At 43.9% G+C, this 18,782-nt stretch overlaps 1 protein-coding gene across 1 annotated transcript in view; it reads right to left on the bottom strand.

Moving 5' to 3' along the window:
- Positions 1-4,349: 4,349 nt before the first annotated feature.
- The window catches only part of LOC139433444 (uncharacterized), a 37,644-nt gene continuing 23,211 nt past the window's right edge, over positions 4,350-18,782 (bottom strand). The window contains exon 3 of the mRNA XM_071202468.1: positions 4,350-4,819. Within this exon, the coding sequence (XP_071058569.1) occupies positions 4,353-4,819 (467 nt within the window). The 3' untranslated portion in view covers positions 4,350-4,352. The remainder of the gene's footprint in view (positions 4,820-18,782) is intronic.

Consider the following 18,782-nt stretch of genomic DNA (forward strand, 5'->3'; position numbering starts at 1 on the left):
ATGTGTCCCTTGGTCACTCTGGATTACTCGCGGAATTCCAAATGTAGAAAAGAACTTCGTCAAGGCCTTAACTACAGATGTTGAAGTAATGCTACGCAGCGGAATCGCTTCCGGAAAACGAGTCGACGTACACATTATCGTGAGTAAATACTGTTGACCTGTTTTCGTACGTAGTAAAGGACCAACATAGTCTATCAACACCCGGTCAAAGGGCTCACCTATAGCAGGTATGGGATGTAACGGAGCCTGCGGAATTTTTTGATTAGGCTTACCGACAACCTGGCACACATGACAGCAGCGGCAGAAGCTAGAGACATCTTTCTTTAAACCTGGCCAAAAGAAATGCTTCAGAATTATTTGGTAGGTTTTTGTCACGCCCAAGTGTTCCGACCATTGACTTTCATGCGCTACAGATAGCACATGTTGACGGTATGGCACCGGCACGACTACTTGATGCACTACACTCCAGTCAGCTTCAGGAGTAGCAGTGAGGGACCATTGGCGCACTAATATCTCCTTATCCAACACATAAGCCACCTTCTCACCCCTTGCTTTGTCATTACTCACCACCTGCTCGAAACACTTCGCAAGCGTCGGATCCGCCCTCTGCGCGGTGAGTAACCGCTCTCAGGTTACCGGGAGTGTGGATCCGTCAACGGCTGGGCTGGCAGGTTGCGCTGGCGCAGCGGTCATAGCAGGGAGAACGGAATTCGCCACTACTGGCTTTTCCTCCAGCATTTTTTCATCTGTAAACAGGGTCCCAAACATAGTATCATTTAGCGACACCTCCTAGTCACTCTTATGCTCCTGCGAGCGGGTGACAGCACAAATGGGGAAAATGTGAGCATTTGTGGCCTCAGACAACACAGTCTGAGGAGAATCCAATATTTCAAGTGCAGGAGTTACCTTACCTCCTGCGATGTCGTTCCCCATTAAAAGGACTATACCCCGTATAGGTAATGCTGGGCACACAGCAACAGGGAAAACTCCAGTAATTAATGTTGACTGTATGTGTACATTGTGTACGGGACGGGGCACATAACCCATTTCAATGCCACATAATAGTGATCCATACCCACACGCTGACTTGTCTGAGAATGGCAGAGCCGAGGCAACAATCACTGACTGTGAGCCTCCAGTGTCTCGTAGGATGCGGACGGGTCTCTGATCGTCTGACTCACCCGTTAGTGATATCAACCCATCGAACACAAAAGGCTTAAAACAGGGATCTATTTCTTCCTCAGTGTCAGGTGTGGTGGAGTGATTTAGTGTTGATTAAGCCGATGCCTTTCGGCCTGGTCACATTTGGTGACTGCTCCTTCCGCTTCAGAATTAGGCAATTATTAATAAGATGCCCAGGCTGATGACAATAGTGACACTCTCTCTCCTCTTTGTTCCTCGTGAATACTCTCGCTGGCTGACCAACAGGTGCACCCGGCATGCGGCGAGAGTTCTCAGCAATAGCCGGAGAAAACACCGTTTTATGCATTAGCACATATTCGTCTGCCAGTACAGCAGCTGCGGAGAGATTGCACTTTCTGATCATTTATATGCCCCACAATACGGTCAGGCAATCCTCTCCTGAATTCCTCCATCAGGATTAATTCTTTAAAGGCAGAATACTCTGCAGGGTCACATGAATCAATCCATTTATGGAGCAACATCCCCTTCTCCCTGGCATACTCGACATGTGTTTGATTAGCCCCCTTTCTGTGATTCCTGAACTTCTGCCGATAAGCCTCGGGAACTAACTCGTACACCCTAAGTATGGCACGCTTCACCAGGTCATAATTTAGGCTGTCCTCCACTGAAAGAGCAGCAACCGCCTCCTGAGCTCTCCCGTGAAGTTTACACTGCACTAACAGAGCCCAGGCGTCAGCCGGCCACTGTAATACCGCTGCCATGCGTTCAAACGCACCGAAATACGCATCCACTTCAGTCTCACGGAAAACCGGTACCAACGCAACATTTTTTCCTACATTGAAGGCAGGTGGATGAGAAGGAAGTGAAAAGCTTTCTCTAGGATTGCCAACAACACCGGATGCGCGCAGTTCGGAGTCTAGCTCCATCTGCCGTATCCGTATCCGGACTTCCTTATCTGCCTCGATTTTCCTTATTTCCAACTGGAACTGCCTGTCTTGCTCCCTGTCTTTAGCCTCTAGCTGAAGCCGGGCGAGACGGATTTTTAGTTTATTCCCTTCCCGGGAATCTGTGCTGCCCACAGGAGAGGATGGACCTCTGCGAGACGGCGTGAGCGATGCCTCACACGACTCGCCCCCCTCGCTGTCATCACTCTTTTCCTCGGTACCTATAAACTTCGCCGCCTGACTCTGACTTAACGGGTCTTCAGCTACCACATCAGACACTGGGAGCTCAACCGGTACAGCCGGTACCAATAACTCTTTTTTCACCATCTCTTCCACCACCAATGCCTTCAACTCTTTCTTTAATATCTGCCGACTTACCACAAGACTGAAGTGCGGCGCTATCTCCATTAGATCGTCCTTTTTACATCGGTCCAGCTGCTTATAGCACGGCCAGACCAAGAACACTTCTATGTCGAACCATGCCATACCTGAGTGTACCGCCCACACGTTTTACCAAGTTTTTAGCCACAACACAACCACCTATAACCCCAGGAATTGATTTAAAGATCCCGGACGAGAGCCCCCACGTGTTACGTTCCCTCTTTCCTAGGGGTAAGAAAGGGAAATGACACGACCAGTTTGTAATTGGTATTGGTTACCGGTGGTTTTATTGGTAACGGCAAACTGAGCAAAACGTTGCACACAAACAGCTTGGCCCAACAACGGGTCAAGCTGTCACTAGTTCACAAAAGGGTCTCCAAAAGAGAGTAGCCCAGTACTATACCAAAGAAAGAAAATACCTCACTTCTAAAGTGGAAACAAACAACAAAACGGGACTGTGAGCAAACACAGCTGGTGCGGGTCTACATGTGCTAATCACCTGGATCTACGCAATATACACACAGGAATGCTGATCTACAGGTGCTAATCACCTGGATCTACGCAATATACACACAGGAATGCTGATCTACAGGTACTAATCACCTGGGTCTAAGCGGTTTCACAAGGTAACTATCCTAAGTGCGGTTCTACAGGAGCTAAGCAACCTGGATCTACGCAACACACACACCCTACACCAAACACAGAATACCACAACACACTGCTAACCAGTGCTCGCACAGAACCCTACAGAACACACTGCTAGTCAGTCTACAGAAGCACAGAACACACACTGCTAGTCAGTCTACAGAATCACAGGAGGAAGGCGTTGTCACAATGAGAGGGTTGAGGCATCTGTCACACAATACAGAGCCTCCAGAGTGTTGTCCGTGCTCAGCCTTTATACTCCTCCCCAGCAGGTGTGCGCCGGCTGTGCGCTGCGATTGGACGCCGTCAATCCAATCCCCATCTTCAGAGGCGGACCAGGAGATGGGCAGCCAATGATGTTGGCGCAACCACACAGCTCATTTACATGAACACACACACAGCTGAAAACACTCACAGGCAGATTAAAAAGCAGACAGACAGCATCCGTAACAATGACAAAAACATTAAACATATTCTCCACTTATGTTGATAAAGATGGAGTTCATTTAAGTCTTATATGAATGTTGTGCAACAATGTTAATCCAGTCAGACAGAATTTTCTCATGTGAACTGTCAAGACTTATTCATTGTCCTCTCCATCAGCTTCTGTTTCCATGTGTGCAGTTGAGCTGCTGATTGGAGGCTTTGCCTCTCTGTTATCTTCAGTTTGAATTTCATTAAGCTGTGAGGACTGACGAGCAACACACTTGTGTCTTTTGAAATCACTATGACATTGAAATCCATTGTCACAAACATTGCAGCTGTATATTCCCTCTCCTGTGTGGACTCTCATGTGTTCCTTTAAATTTCTATTCTGTGAAAAAGCTTTCTTACAGACTGAGCAGCTGTGTGGTTTTTCTCCCGTGTGGACTCTCATGTGTATCTTTAAATTTCTATTCTGTGAAAAAGCTTTCTTACAGACTGAGCAGCTGTGTGGTTTCTCTCCTGTGTGGACTCTCATGTGTGTCTTCAAATTTCTATTCTGTGAAAAAGCTTTCTTACAGACTGAGCAGCTGTGTGGTTTCTCTCCTGTGTGGACTCTCATGTGTGTCTTTAAATTTCTATTCTGTGAAAAAGCTTTCTTACAGACTGAGCATCTGTATGGTTTCTCTCCTGTGTGGATTCTCATGTGTTTTTTTAAAGTTTCACTATCTGCAAAAGATTTTGTACACACAGAGCAGCCAAATGGTTTCTTTACAGCACTATGGCTTGAATCACTGACAGATTCTTGTCTATTTTTCAGTGAGGTTGAGTCTGACGCAGGTTCTCTGGTCTCCTTCCAATCAGCACTGTCTTCAGTGTCAGGTTCAGATGAGTCTCCAGAGTCAGGTTCAGAAGAGTCTCCAGTGTTGTCCTCAGTCTTTGGTTGTAAACTGCTTTCTGGAACTGAGTTCCTGGCAGGTTCTGGTCCTCGACAGTCATCTCCATCAGCTTCTGTTTCCATGTGTTCAGTTTGTCTTTGATGAGGCTGTGAGGACTGAGGTTTCTCTTTATTTCACTCTTCACAGGGTCAGGAGTGAAGGTGGACTTGATGATATCAGCCTCCTCCAGCTCCTGAAGCTGCTCTCCCTCCTGACTGATCCTGAGTTCCTCCTGTTCTTGCTTAATGTATGGGGGGGACTCTGGGTCTTCCTGGTCCAGACTGGTGCTCCACTCCTGCTGGTCAGGGAGAAACTCTTCTTTAACCACCACCAGCAGCTGTACGTCTGCAGGAAACAGGAAACACAGTCAGAAAAAACTGTCACGGTGTGTTGCGACCTGGCTCAAAAGGCCGCAACAAAAAGGAGACACAACATGTCAACGGGTAGGTAAAGGGTGTTTATTTGCACAACACTGTTTATTTGCACAACACTGTTCAAGTCAACTGTGGTTCATACTCATCAGAGCCGGGTGCCTGCAGGAAACAAGCGAGAGAGCAAACAGGAGCAGAGAGGCTTTAAAATAGCTGCAGAGCACCAGACCCAGGTGCCCTGAGTTACTGCAATCAGTGCAATCAATGCAGCCAATGCAGCACAGACAGAACAGCCACACCCTCTCTACTGATGGACCCACAGGGGCATCACAGCCCCCCCCTTAAGACGGGGCCCCAAAGGGGTCCACGACAACCCAACATCCTTCTTCTTAACTCCAGCCTTGCGACTTCGTACTGCTTCTTCGCCTCCACTGCCTTTATGTCCCACTCCTCCTTGGGTTGGCTGGCGTTGAGCCACAGCATGTAAGCGCTCATCGGCCTCGCCAACCTCCTTCGGCCTTCTCTTCTTCGGCCTCCTCTCCTTCGGCCTTCTTTTCTTCGGCCTCCTCTCCTTCACTTTGCAGGGTTTCCTCTCTTTCTTCTCCTTCACCACTTTGACTGTCTTCTCCTTCTTCTTTGTCTCGATCTCAAAGTCAAAGGACCTTGTTGGACCACTTTTTCCAGACTCCGAAACAGGTAGGTCAGTGGACATCCTACGGCTCTGCACACGTGCAATATTATAAACTGGAGACAAACTTGGAAATTGCAAACCACTCTCATCTGACTCCCCAGATGACACCGGCCTGGAAACCACCACAGGCGGTGGCACACCAGCCCACACAGCGAGATCGTTGCCCAAAATCATATGTATCCCATCAAGTGGCAACGCGGGACGCACGCCGATAGACACAACTCCACGTACCAGCTCACAATCCAGCACTACTGTATGACGTCGCACAGGAATCAAGCCCATCTCCATGCCCCTCATCAGCACAAAATCCCCCGTTTCTGTCTCCGACGAAAAAGGCAACACTGACTCAACAATGAATGAGTATCTAGCCGCTGTATCACGCAACACCTTAATTGACACATATTTGTCACTACCGACTACTGATACAACCGCTTCAGTGATGAACGGCTCAAAACCAGAACCCGCATCCGGGTCAGCACAAATCGGCTTCCTATCAGGCACCATGCCCGAGCCTACACCCAACGGGTTTTTTTTCAACACGGCAGAACAACACATGGCTGGAGCATGTGGTGCCAAACGAGGCTTCCACTTAGTTTCCAGCAACGGACACTGCTCCTTCCAATGACCCTCTCCTCTGCAATAATGACATAGGTCCACTTTGGCCCCCTCGGGTCGCCCTGTACCTACAAATCTACGGGAGGAGCCTGGTGAAAACTTTGCACCACCGCGGGCATAGCCATCGTCTTCTCCACGTTTCCAATCACCCCTAGAATACTTCTCAGTAAAACTGCCCTTATGTGTCAACACAAAATCGTCTGCTAATTCAGCAGCTCTAAACGCGGTGGAAGGTTTTTGTTCATTCACATAAGTGGCCACACGCTGAGGGAGAATGTTTTTAAATTGTTCCAAGACAATGAGTTCACAAAGACCGTCAAAACTTGCAACCTTTGCTGCCGCGCACCACCGCTGAAAATGAGAAGTTAACTCACGGATAAACTCCACATGTGTCTGCTTATCGCCCTTGACCCAATTTCTGAACCTTTGACGATACGCTTCAGGAACTAGTTCGTAAGCCTTCAACACCGCTGATTTTACTCTATCATAGTCCAAAGCCTTTTCGCCACAAACAGCTGAATAGGTTTCCTGTGCTCGCCCAGTGAGTACACACTGAAGTAACAGCACTCTGTCCGAATCTGACCAGTTTCTTGCCTCTGCTATGCGTTCAAATAGAGTGAAAACAATTTCCGGGTCACGCTCATTGAACTTTGGCACTAATCGCAAGTAAGAAATGATGTCGCCACTGCCTGATGCCGACCTATCCCCACCAACCTCCCCTGGAGAAAACTTGCCCTCTCCCATCAGCCGTAATCTAGCATGTTCCACCTCACAATTCATCCTTTCCACCTCCAGCGTCTTTTCCACCTCTAAACGCTTCTCTCCCTCCTGCTGCTGACCCCTCAACTCCAACTGTAACTTCTCCTGCTCCAACCTCATCTCCAACTGTAACTTCCCCTGCTCCAACCTCAACCTCTCCTGATCAAACTGCATGGCCAAAAGCTCCTTTTGCTGCTCGAACGTCAAACCAACTGTCTGAACCACTACCGGCACGAACCCTGCCGCACCAGACTTACTCTTCTGCAACACCCCCTGCTCAAACAAAGATGACACAATGACAGTTTTAATGTTTCCGCTTGCTCCCCACCACAGCAATGTCATAGTGCTCTGCTATTTCGATCAACTGCGCCTTCTGGCAATCATCTAATAAAGACACTGAGGGCGCATCCACAAACGCTGACAAAGTCATAATAGCCAATCAGAAAGCAAAGTATTAAACTGCCAACACGCATGGGCATAAGATTGACCCAACAGAGAACTTCCCCCTAACTGCCTAAACAAAATCTTCCTAATCTCCCCTAGTCTTCATGTGGCTTGCGGTGGGTAATTACGCACTGGAACCCGGCGGAGTTATGGAGCGACCTGCACGCAGGTAACACCAATAACTCACGCGGACGTGCCCCCGAGACAGCTGTCCGAAAACAGCTGACACTAACCACGTCGCCACAACACTATGAAAACAAAAAAAAACAGACGCAACCCAAGGGGAAACGCCACTTAAGCCTAGCGGGGAAAATCTCTTTTACAAAAGCGTAACAAACAGCAACATCTTACCCTCTGATTGGCACACAAAACCTGACGACATGTCAAACACCACAGCTTCCTGAAACCCCAAAAGACATGATGTGTCCCCCAAATAGCAGCGACAAGCCAGCACACAGCTGTACCACAACAATGAATCAGCTGCTCAATGACACCATGTGCCCTGAGCACTACACAAACTTTTTAAACAAATAACCCGTCGGACGAGCCCCAATTTGTTGCGACCTGGCTCAAAAGGCCACAACAAAAAGGAGACACAACATGTCAACGGGTAGGTAAAGGGTGTTTATTTGCACAATACTGTTCAAGTCAACTGTGGTTCATACTCATCAGAGCCGGGTGCCTGCAGGAAACAAGCAAGAGAGCAAACAGGAGCAGAGAGGCTTTAAAATAGCTGCAGAGTACCAGACCCAGGTGCCCTGAGTTACTGCAATCAATGCAGCCAATGCAGCACAGACAGAACAGCCACACCCTCTCTACTGATGGACCCACAGGGGCATCACACGGTGAAATTTAAATGATGGGTAGTGACTAGGGGTGTAACGGTATCCGTATTCGTCCCGTACGGTCACGGTTCGGACGTCACGGTTCGGCACATGCAGTCACACGGCGAATACGCCTTTTTTTTACGAGTGGGAAAAAAGTCTGTCCTTCAGGGCAGTATTACACTACACTATTTATAATCCAGGGGGCGGTATTGTGCCTAAAAGCTGTTTGCCAGCCGCCCTTAAACAACAAATGAAGAACAAGAAGAAACACAACAACAAAACGAACAAAATACAAGAAGAAGAAAAGTTAGTATGGTGAGTTCAGATAACACACAGGAGCTAGAACCCACCTGCTTTTTTAAATCAGCTGTGTGGGAACATGTCGGGTTCCCTGTGGACTACAATAACGATGAAGTGTGCGAGTGGTGGATCCGACGAGGACGGTGTGTCGGCGTTGTTCTACAGTGGTGCGGTATGATAATGGTAACAACACACGCCAAACATGCTAAATCATATCAGAAGGCATCACCCTGATTTGCCACTCACCGGAGCCCGGCAAAAGACAGCAGCAGTTCAACAGCTGATCCCCGCTGTTTGTAAGAAGCCAATAGACATAAAGCCTGAGACCAAAATAAATAACGGAAGCTTTTGGCATATGTTTTTCAACGACTTTGCGCTCTTGAAACACTTTCTTATTATTTATGATGTAATATTTTCAAGACATCCTTTTTAGTTTTACAGCTTGATGAAACCTTTTAGTTTGACATCAGCCATTATAGATACTATGGCCATCTGAGTGTGTGTGGTACTGTTTGTGGTTTGTTTTTAACTGTTTAATACAGTTAATTATTCAAAATGTCAGAGTTCCTTATTTTGAAACTGAAACTTGCACTCCTGTTCAAAAATAAATAACAACAAACCTGGAATTACGCATTCGGGACTTTTTTTTTGTTTTTTCCTGTTGTACCGAACCGTACCGAACCGTCACCCCCAAACCGATGTACGAACCGAACCGTGACTTCTGTGAACCGTTACACCCCTAGTAGTGACTGTATCGCCGTTTTAGAGATGGCGCTGCTGAAAAGACCGCAACATAAGTAAAAATAATGAATAAATCCTATTAAAACCTGTGTGGCTTATATGATAAGTCTAATTAGTACAAGCAGCATAACGTTTCACCACGTAACTAAAGATTGTGGTCAGGGAAATCAGTTTGACATATTGAACTAATAACAAATCACCTCTGCCTGGCAGAGAACTCTCTGCTCCATAGCTTCTCTTGGACGTAAAATCACATGTGCATTTTACATTTATATTCAATTTAATATTCCATCCCTAACATACTTTTGTATATATAATAACTTATATTTTGTTTTTATTGTTATGCTGCTGCAACACAAACATTTCCCAAATTGGGATCAATACAGTTATAACTATTATAATTAGTGTAGCAGCTGACCCCTATTTTCAATATGGATTAATCTACCATTTATTTATTTAGTTCAATTTTGATCTATAAAAATGTCAAAATAGTGAAAATGTTCAGGAGACTTATCAAAGTGCAAGGTTATATCTTTAGACGTTTTTGTTTTAGCCTATGTACTGTATGTCTTAATGCTCTTATATGTGACGGTGTGACTTCCATGAAACTAATATTTTATATCTTCCCAACAGACAAGCTGACAGGAAACCTAACACTCTATCAACCACAACATTGCAAAGGCGAGTAAATGTAAATTAAAAACGATTCACAATTTATTCTTCTTTCTTGCAGTGAGGTGAAGCTGACCTTGCACTTGGTGCCAGTAAGGATGTTCCTCACGCAGGCTGAATGTTACTCCTTCCTTACTGACACAGAAGCCCTTGATTTGCAATGCTTCACTAATTGTCATTTCCCTGGCTCCGTAGGGACACTTTACCTCCAGCACAGCGGGAGACCCTTCCAGACTATCTGGAGATGCCCCCGACAATCCTGATTGGGAGAGCCACAAACCTGACTCATGGACCTGCATCTGGGTTGCAGTGGTGAATGCCCTGACGCCCTCACATTCATTCATAGTCCCTCACTGTACAGACAAAACACCATCAAGGGCTTGTTGTTGCCCTAGCACCCTGGCAATAAGGGAAGCAGTCACACGCTTTGACCTCAGGACAGCTCCAAAGTTGCTGGCAGTCAACCTTCCTTTCCTGAACAAATGCCAGTTTGGGTTGGTTCACTGACCAGTGGTAGCCACCTGTTGCTCCTCAGACAACGCCATGCTTGCCACAATTGCCTCAGGTCCCTGATGCCCAACAGATTTGATAATTTCAGGAACAGTAAGTGTTTCCAAGCTGTAGTGTTCCTCTTCTGGCTCGGGGGAGAGAAGCCAAGAAATCCCTGAGAACCTGCCCCTGAGTCTGTCCCTCAAGGCAAAGCAAGGCAAGGCAAGTTTATTTATATAGCACCTTTCAACACAAGGCAATTCAAGGTGCTTTACAAAAATGAAAGACATTCAGACAAAGGCATTTTAAAAACAGTAAAAGATAATAAAAGAAACATTAAAAGAGAAAATACATGAATAAAAAGTACATGAATAAAAAGTTACAGTGCAGTTTAAGATATGAATAGTTCACACAGAAGTTCCACTTTACTGATGAACACAACGGCTCAGTTTCAATTAATTAAAAGCAGCGACAAAAAGATAAGTCTTCAGCCTGGATTTGAAAGTAGTCAGAGTTGCAGCGGACCTGCAGGTTTCTGGGAGTTTGTTCCAGATATTTGGAGCATAATAACTGAACGCTGCTTCTCCATGTTTAGTTCTGACTCTGGGGACCTGAGAGATCTGGATGGTTCATAATTTAGCAGAAGATCAGAAATGTATTTTGGGCCTAAACCATTCAGTGCTTTATAAACCAGCAGCAGTATTTTGAAATCTATTCTTTGACACACAGGAAGCCAGTGTAAAGACTTCAGAACAGGAGTGATCTGATCGACTTTCTTAGTGTTAGTGAGTACTCGAGCAGCGGCGTTCTGATTCAGCTGCAGCTTTCTAAAAGTTTTTTTAGTGAGACCTGTGAAGACACCATTGCAGTAGTCGAGTCTACTGAAGATAAAAACATGGACAAGTTTTTCCAAATCCTGCTGTGACATTAGTCTTTTAATCCTAGATATGTTCTTTAGGTGATAGTAGCCTGATTTAGTAATTGTTTTAATAGTTTTAGTCCATGACTACACCTAGATTTCTGGCTTTATCTGTTGTTTTGAACATTGCAGGCTGAAGCTCAGCGCTCACTTTTATACGTTCTGCCTTAGCTCCAAAAACCATTACCTCAGTTTTGTCTTTGTTTAATTGGAGAAAGTTCTGACACATCCAGTCATTTATTTGTTCAATGCACTTACTCAGTGTTTTAACTGGAGAATAGTCTCCTGGTGAAATGGTTATGTACATTTGTGTGTCATCCGCATAGCTATGGTAACTTATTTTGTTGTTTTTCATTATCTGAGCCAGTGGTAGCATGTAGATGTTAAAGAGAAGAGGACCCAAGATGGAGCCTTGAGGAACCCCACATGTCATATTTGTCAACTCAGCGTTAATAACGCGTTAACGCAAACAAAAATTAACGCCACTAATTATTTTAACGCGATTAACGCATGTGTATTTTTTGTCCTCTGCCGCCCCGTAGTTTCAGAGCGCATCGAGTTTAAAATACCATCTACAAGCTGATGCTGACAGCCCCGCTCCTACTGCCTGCTGGCGGAAGACCACACTTCCACGCTCACCGGCAGGCACCGACTGGCCATCGGGAGGACCGGGAGGGTGTGTGTATGTGTGGCGCGAGGGAGCGAGAGAGAGACCTTACGTGTATTGTTGTTGTTGTCGTTAGCATCTGGTGCTAGCTAGCTGCGCTAACGGATATAAGGAGCCGTTTAAATGAATACAGAGGAGCGACATTTCGCTGACAACTGCGCAGAGCACTTGACTTTATGCAGGTAGCCAGACAGTGGGGCATTGTTCGAAAAGTCAGCACACTCAGCACGGATAGTGCAATATGATTGCAGCTCCCGTTCGAGCATATGCCTTGAGTTGCACATAGCTCCAACGATCCATCACACACACACACTTTATATTGTATGAGAGGTTCCAGGTTGAATTGAGGCAAATATTTTTAATGTCAGAGGTCAGAGGTTGTTGTGTTTAATATTCATGAGAATTTTTGTCATTGTTCAAATGATAATAAACATTTGCATAAAGCATATTTGTCCACTCGTATGTTGACAAGAGTATTACAAACTTGAAAAATATTCCTCTAAGGTACATTTAGAACAGATAAAAAATGTGCGATTAATTTGCGATTAACTATGGACAATCATGCGATTACATATTTCAATCAACTGACAGCCCTAATATATATAACAACTTTACTCTAAGTACTTCCTGCAAACATCCTGCTGAATACACAGACACACAGCTGCGAGAGGGGATTCAGTGCTAGACGACTGTATACACAGACGATAGGTTGGGACCAGGGTTTCAGTTAGCCGGTAATTACCGGTTTTTAGCTGGTCAAATTTATTAAAAAACCGGTAAATTCAAAACCTGCCGGTCAAAATGTGCAGTAATAATTAGGGATGCTCCGATTGATTGGCCGCCGATTATTAACGACCGATATTCACTCTTAATAGTTTGATCGGTGCTCTCTATAAAGGCCGATCAGGAGAGCTGGATCTGATCGATATGGACATAAACGCGAGTGAAGTATAACCGGACGAGAGAGAGGGATCAGAGATCCGATCAGCTGCTGAGTTTGAGGGAGACACACAGCTCTACATCAGTGGTTCTCAAATGGGAGTACGCGGACCCCTAGGGGTACGCTGGAGTACTGCAGGGGGTACGTGAGATTTATTTTATGTTAATGAAAAAAAAACACATAATTAATCATTTACACAAACTACTAATAGTAGATTAACTACTTTATTCAAAAGTTTAAAGTAATTCTGGATAATAAAATGGGAAAGTAAACGGGGTGCTCTCTTTTCCTCTCCCTCTCCTGAAAGCCGGTCAGTCTCGTGCAGCTCGCTGAACCTGTAATAAGTGACCCGACAGTATAGAATACATATATTTATAACTAGTTTAGCTAGTTCCAGAGTAGATAAACTAGCTATGTGTGTTAGGTCTAACTCTTAGTGTGTTTTACTCGGCTCAACGATCCGTTACAGCGGCGGATCTGTGGCGGATCAAAGCTGCGTGTTCTCCGTCAGCAGCAGCTGATCTGATCTCTCTATCTATCAGATCTAGCTAGTTCTAGTTCATTATATGACTGCCTGCTTTTCAAAAGGACCTAAACAATAAGCGTTGCTTGACACTTGGCTGATTTTTTTTTCCAAAGGGGTTACATGATTGAAAAAAGTTTGAGAACCACTGCTCTACACTGCCTCTGACTCCCAAAATCGTGTTGGTGACTACTGCAGTGCTCACATGAACCAAAACATAAAAAAAGTGGCTGGGACTAGTGTTGCACGGTGCACAGATACTAGAAAGGTATCGCTATACCCTGCCGTTAAAAACGTTATGATTCCTCCATTTCATTAGTATCGGTACTTTAACCTGTTAAGAATTACATTGTTTTAATAAGAGCAGTATTTCCTGTGTGTGTTCAGCGCTCTGCCTCCACTCCCTTCAGCCGATGTCAGCTCCTCTAAGCTCCTTGTTTGAGATGATGCTGCCATTTTAGTTCATACGTATTCTTGTGTTAAACGTTCCTGTTGGCTCCCAGACCGTAGACGATGAAAACAAGGGTTGACTCTCTGCAGTCTACCAGGGCCGAAGCAACACACTTCAGGTTCAATAACCCACTTTTCAATAAGGCAGACAGGTGAGCTCTTCTTTGGGAGCCCGTTGCACGTATTAAGGTCTTTGTTACAGATCTAACTTTGAAGACACTCGACAGACCTATTTTGCTGCTGCTTCGTTCACTTCAAAACACTCGCTCGCTCTACCTACCATGCACACACACACGCCACCCCCCTCTCTCTTAAAGGGATAGCGATCTGACTCGACATGACCCTAATATCATAACTCTTGTCATTTTACCTTGAATGTCATTGCTTTAAATGTATTGTTCTCATTGTTCAAAAGTTTGTGTTATGACTAATGCTGTCAAAATTATCGCGTTAACGGCAGCAATTCATTTTTTAAATTAATTGCGTTAAAATATTTAACGCATGCGCAGAATGGCCCGCCCCATACATCCCACCAGTGGCAGCGCCAGGGTATGGCTGGGGTAGGCTACAGCCATACCAAGAAATGGCTTAGCCCCACCATGAAAAATGATGTTAAAGTAAGCTAAATATAGTCCGCCAACTCGCGGAGTAAATTGCACAGACAGCCGTTAGTAAGATTGATTTCAGTAGCCACTTGCCTGGAAATACCGAAGACTAGAAACACTAGACACTGGTACTTGCGTACCATGCTGCAAATGGATCTGGCCCTTCCTACATCCAGGACATGGTTAAACTGTACACCCCAGCGCGTGCTCTACGCTCTGCATCAGCCAAACGACTCGCTGCACCCTCGCTGCGAGGGGGACCCAAGTTCCCATCAGCAAAAACACGTGGGTTTGCTATCCTGGCTCCAAAATGGTGGAATGAGCTCCCCATTGACATCAGGACAGCAGAAAGCTTACACACCTTCCGGCGCAGACTGAAAACTCATCTCTTTCGACTCCACCTCGAGCGATAGAATTACTAACAAAGAACTGCTAACAGAGCACTTATATACTAATAAAGGGCTGGCTTACCTAAAGCCAGTTGAGCAGCACTTGAAATACTTGGCTCTATGAAACCTGATGTACTTATTTGATTCTGTTTTCTTCAAGGTTGTGTCTTCCTGGTCGAATGTACTTATTGTAAGTCGCTTTGGATAAAAGCGTTAGCTAAATGCAATGTAATGTAGAAACGGTTTTGAAATAGAACATCTTTGATAATGTCTTCTGGCCAATCAGAATCACAATAACGGCGTGGTGTTGTTGCAGGAAGTGCCGACGGAGAATACTTTTGCTGTAGTACATCTCTATATACATCGATACAACATTACGTGTTAATAAAATAAGACCCCACGGTTTGATGATTGATAGGTGTGTGGGCTGTCTTTCATGTTGACACACAGAACAATGTTATTACTTACATACATACATACATACATACATACATACATACATACTAGGGCTGTGCAATTTAATCGATCTTGCGATATATATATATATCGATATTTATTTTTCCGAGAAAGTATCGATATTTCAGCCGCGGGTATCGATACATTAAGTCTGATAACTGTATTCGTTATACTCGCGTCCAGGAGAGAAGCTTTAAAAAGGAGACTAATTGAGTCTCTGAGAATGTTCAAATGTATACTTTAATTAATAAAAAGCGCGGTAATGTTACAAGCAGAAGATGGTTCAGTCAGAAAAACAGCTGTGTTCTGGCTCTCGTGAGCGAAGGGAAGAGAGCGAGCTCCAACTTTCCAGCTGTTAAATATCCTCTGCTGAATCCTCCCTGTGGGCCGGTTGGCGCTGCTGGGGATTGGCCCTGCACGTCTCCAATGTTCGTTGTTGCGCATTACAGAGGATTCAGACATTGCACATTAAATATATAACTAAACACGCCTTTTCTCCTCCTTATCTCTTTCATGACTTTTCATTTAATACATTTTAAACGCTGTAATCAATACTCCAAAAATACCTCACGGCTGGTATCATTTCCGGTAGTTCCGAATGTTGTCTCATGCTACCCACGTCTGTAAACAAACATATTCAAATAAATAGTACCTTCATTTAATATTCAGCAATAATAATATCTCGACGTCTATAGTTGTAGTGTTGAAATCAGTAGGTTTCGGTGTGCAACACTCCGTGTCATATCGCTACTAAATTCACCTCTATAGGAAATTGTATATTAGCCACATGCTAAATGCTAACCGGAGATGAAGGATTTTCAGAATAAAAGCTCAACAACTAGTTGTGCACAACAACTTCTGGTTTTTCAGTATAAAACAGCATTTAAACTGACGGTATGTTTATGGTACTTTATGCCAACAAAACATTGATTTTAATTTCTAACACGTCCCATTCAAATCCCCCGTGTTCCGCCACCTACTGCACCTTTTAATTCTCCATTGTGATGCTGCACTTTACAGCTACAGTTTGCACTGTTTCAATAAATGAAACTAATTTTCTCACCACATCTTTTGATTCATTTTGTCTAGCATTTGCAAGCTGGAGACTCTCTGTCAGAGCCATATATTGTATAATTGATGCTTTCAGTTTTCAGTTGAATTAATTCAATCCAGGTCACTGGAACACTCACAAGATGTCACCAAAATCACACTGTCCCTTTAAAATCTTTCAGAAAATGATATAAGTGTATCGAATTATATCGAATCGTATCGTTGGCTGAATATCGTGATATATATCGTATCGTTGGCTGAATATCGTGTATCGTATCGTATCGTGAGATTAGTGTATCGCCACAGCCCTAATACATACATACATACTGTATGTTAAATGGATATATCCACCTTCTTTCATTTATCTTTCCATTCCCACAACAATATACATAAAGAAATGGCATATTTTGGACATAGTTCGGATGGTGATTAATCATGATTAATTCATTTTTAAGCTGTGATTAATCTGATTAAAATTGTTAATCGTTTGACAGCCCTAGTTATGACTGAAACATTTTTCCAGGTTTGAAATAAAGCACAATAATGACATTTAAGACGGTTTCCCCTTTTTTAAGAAAAGTATCGAAAAAGTATGGAAAACTTAATTCTTGACTCGGTATCGGTATCGAAACAAAAATGTTGGTATCGTGACAACACTAGTGGGGACAGAAACATGGAGAAAGGTACTAAACTCTTACATGGATATTTGTAATTAGTCCAGGCAGCAGAGTTGATAGAACCAGAGTTATGTGTAACCACAATAAAGTTGAATTTCCTTATCACTGGACTCGGAGGCTAACTTGTTTTCTATAACAAACTAGATAAAACGTGAATGCCCTGGCAGTGGCAAATAGCTTTGGTTTTATATTTTATTACATTAATGTTTTTTGAGATTTACAAGAAATATTTGAAATGCTACTCTGTAAAGGGAATAGGCTTACTATTGTTAAAAAATAACATTTGTTTAAAATAAAAGTGTGCAATACACTACTTTTGAATTCATTATTGAATTTTGTGCATAACAATGCAATTAATCACAGAAAATTATTGGATTAAAATGTGTAATCGTTGCCCAGCACTAATCAATAGTCTTAAGTGTTACCAAAGAGTTTAAAGCAGGGGTGTCCAAACTTTTTTCACCGAGGGCCACATACAGAAAAATATACGCCACTCATAAAGGTGAGGTATATCGTCTCATCAGTTAAGTTATAAGTTAGCAACATGTAGGTAAATTAGGCTCGATACATGAATATGCTTTAAGAAAAAAAACGCCTACATCACAGCTCTCTATAGGGTTTCATTTATCTTGTTGGCAGCTCATCCCTTAAAAACAGAAGTCTCAGGGTGATTATAAGATGACATAGGGTCTATTTCAAGCTTGTTATGTAAGTAAGTTATTAGGCTTTTTTGTATCAACTAAGATTTGTTAGAAAATGTTATCAACATGAATTGACTGAATTTATTTTAAAAGTGGGCTTATTAACACATGAATACTACTGTGTAATATATTTGTACATTGTAGTATATAGTGCCGCGCACATATACCATCAGGACGTTAGTGATGGGGTGCGGCTGCGGAGTGATACTTGTGTATGCAAGCCCGCATCTACGAGCGATCTATGTGTCATGGCTGTAGACCTGTCAAGCAATAAAGATACCTCATACAAAGGTCTACGGATACCTCATTACTCTCCATGACCTGCGGTCATCTATATAGCATAAAGGACTGTTACATGGTGTCAGAAGTCGGTCCAGTTCGTCACTTTGCCGGAGCTAAACAGATGAGGTGCGGTCCCCAGAGAGCGGGAGTCGCAATTTTTTTGGAAGAAAGAAAAAAAGAGAGATGGATCGATTCGAATTACCATCTCCACTGGTACTCACTGGCAACTTGGGAGAAAACTGGCGACGATGGGAACAACGCTTCCAAATCTACATGACCGCGAGTGGTGCAGACGGTAAGGACAGGAAGATTAAAGTGGCCATACTACTGCATGCACTAGGAGAGGAGGCTCTTGAAGTTTACAACACGCTAGACATCGCACATGGTGAAGATGAAGGTGAAGAAGAAGAAGATGAACAGACTGTATTCTAGCAGCATTCAGAGCCTATTGTCTGCCTAAGAAGAACACAGTGTTTGAGAGACATCAGTTGTGGGCACATCCTATGTCAGGTAACACCACGATTGAGAAATATGTGACAGAGCTCAAGCAAAAGAGCAAGGATTGTGAATTTTATACCACAGAAAATGACATGATCAGAGACAAGATTGTGTTTAGTATGAATGACCAGAGACTGAAAGAGAGACTTTTAAGATAACCTAATCTCACATTAGAAAGGGCCATAGACACCTGTAGAGCTGCTGAGACGGCCAAAGTTCAAATGCTAGCTATGAATGCAGCA

This window comes from Pseudochaenichthys georgianus, unplaced genomic scaffold, assembly GCF_902827115.2.
Source record: "Pseudochaenichthys georgianus unplaced genomic scaffold, fPseGeo1.2 scaffold_454_arrow_ctg1, whole genome shotgun sequence".
In the NCBI taxonomy this organism is placed as follows: domain Eukaryota; kingdom Metazoa; phylum Chordata; class Actinopteri; order Perciformes; family Channichthyidae; genus Pseudochaenichthys; species Pseudochaenichthys georgianus.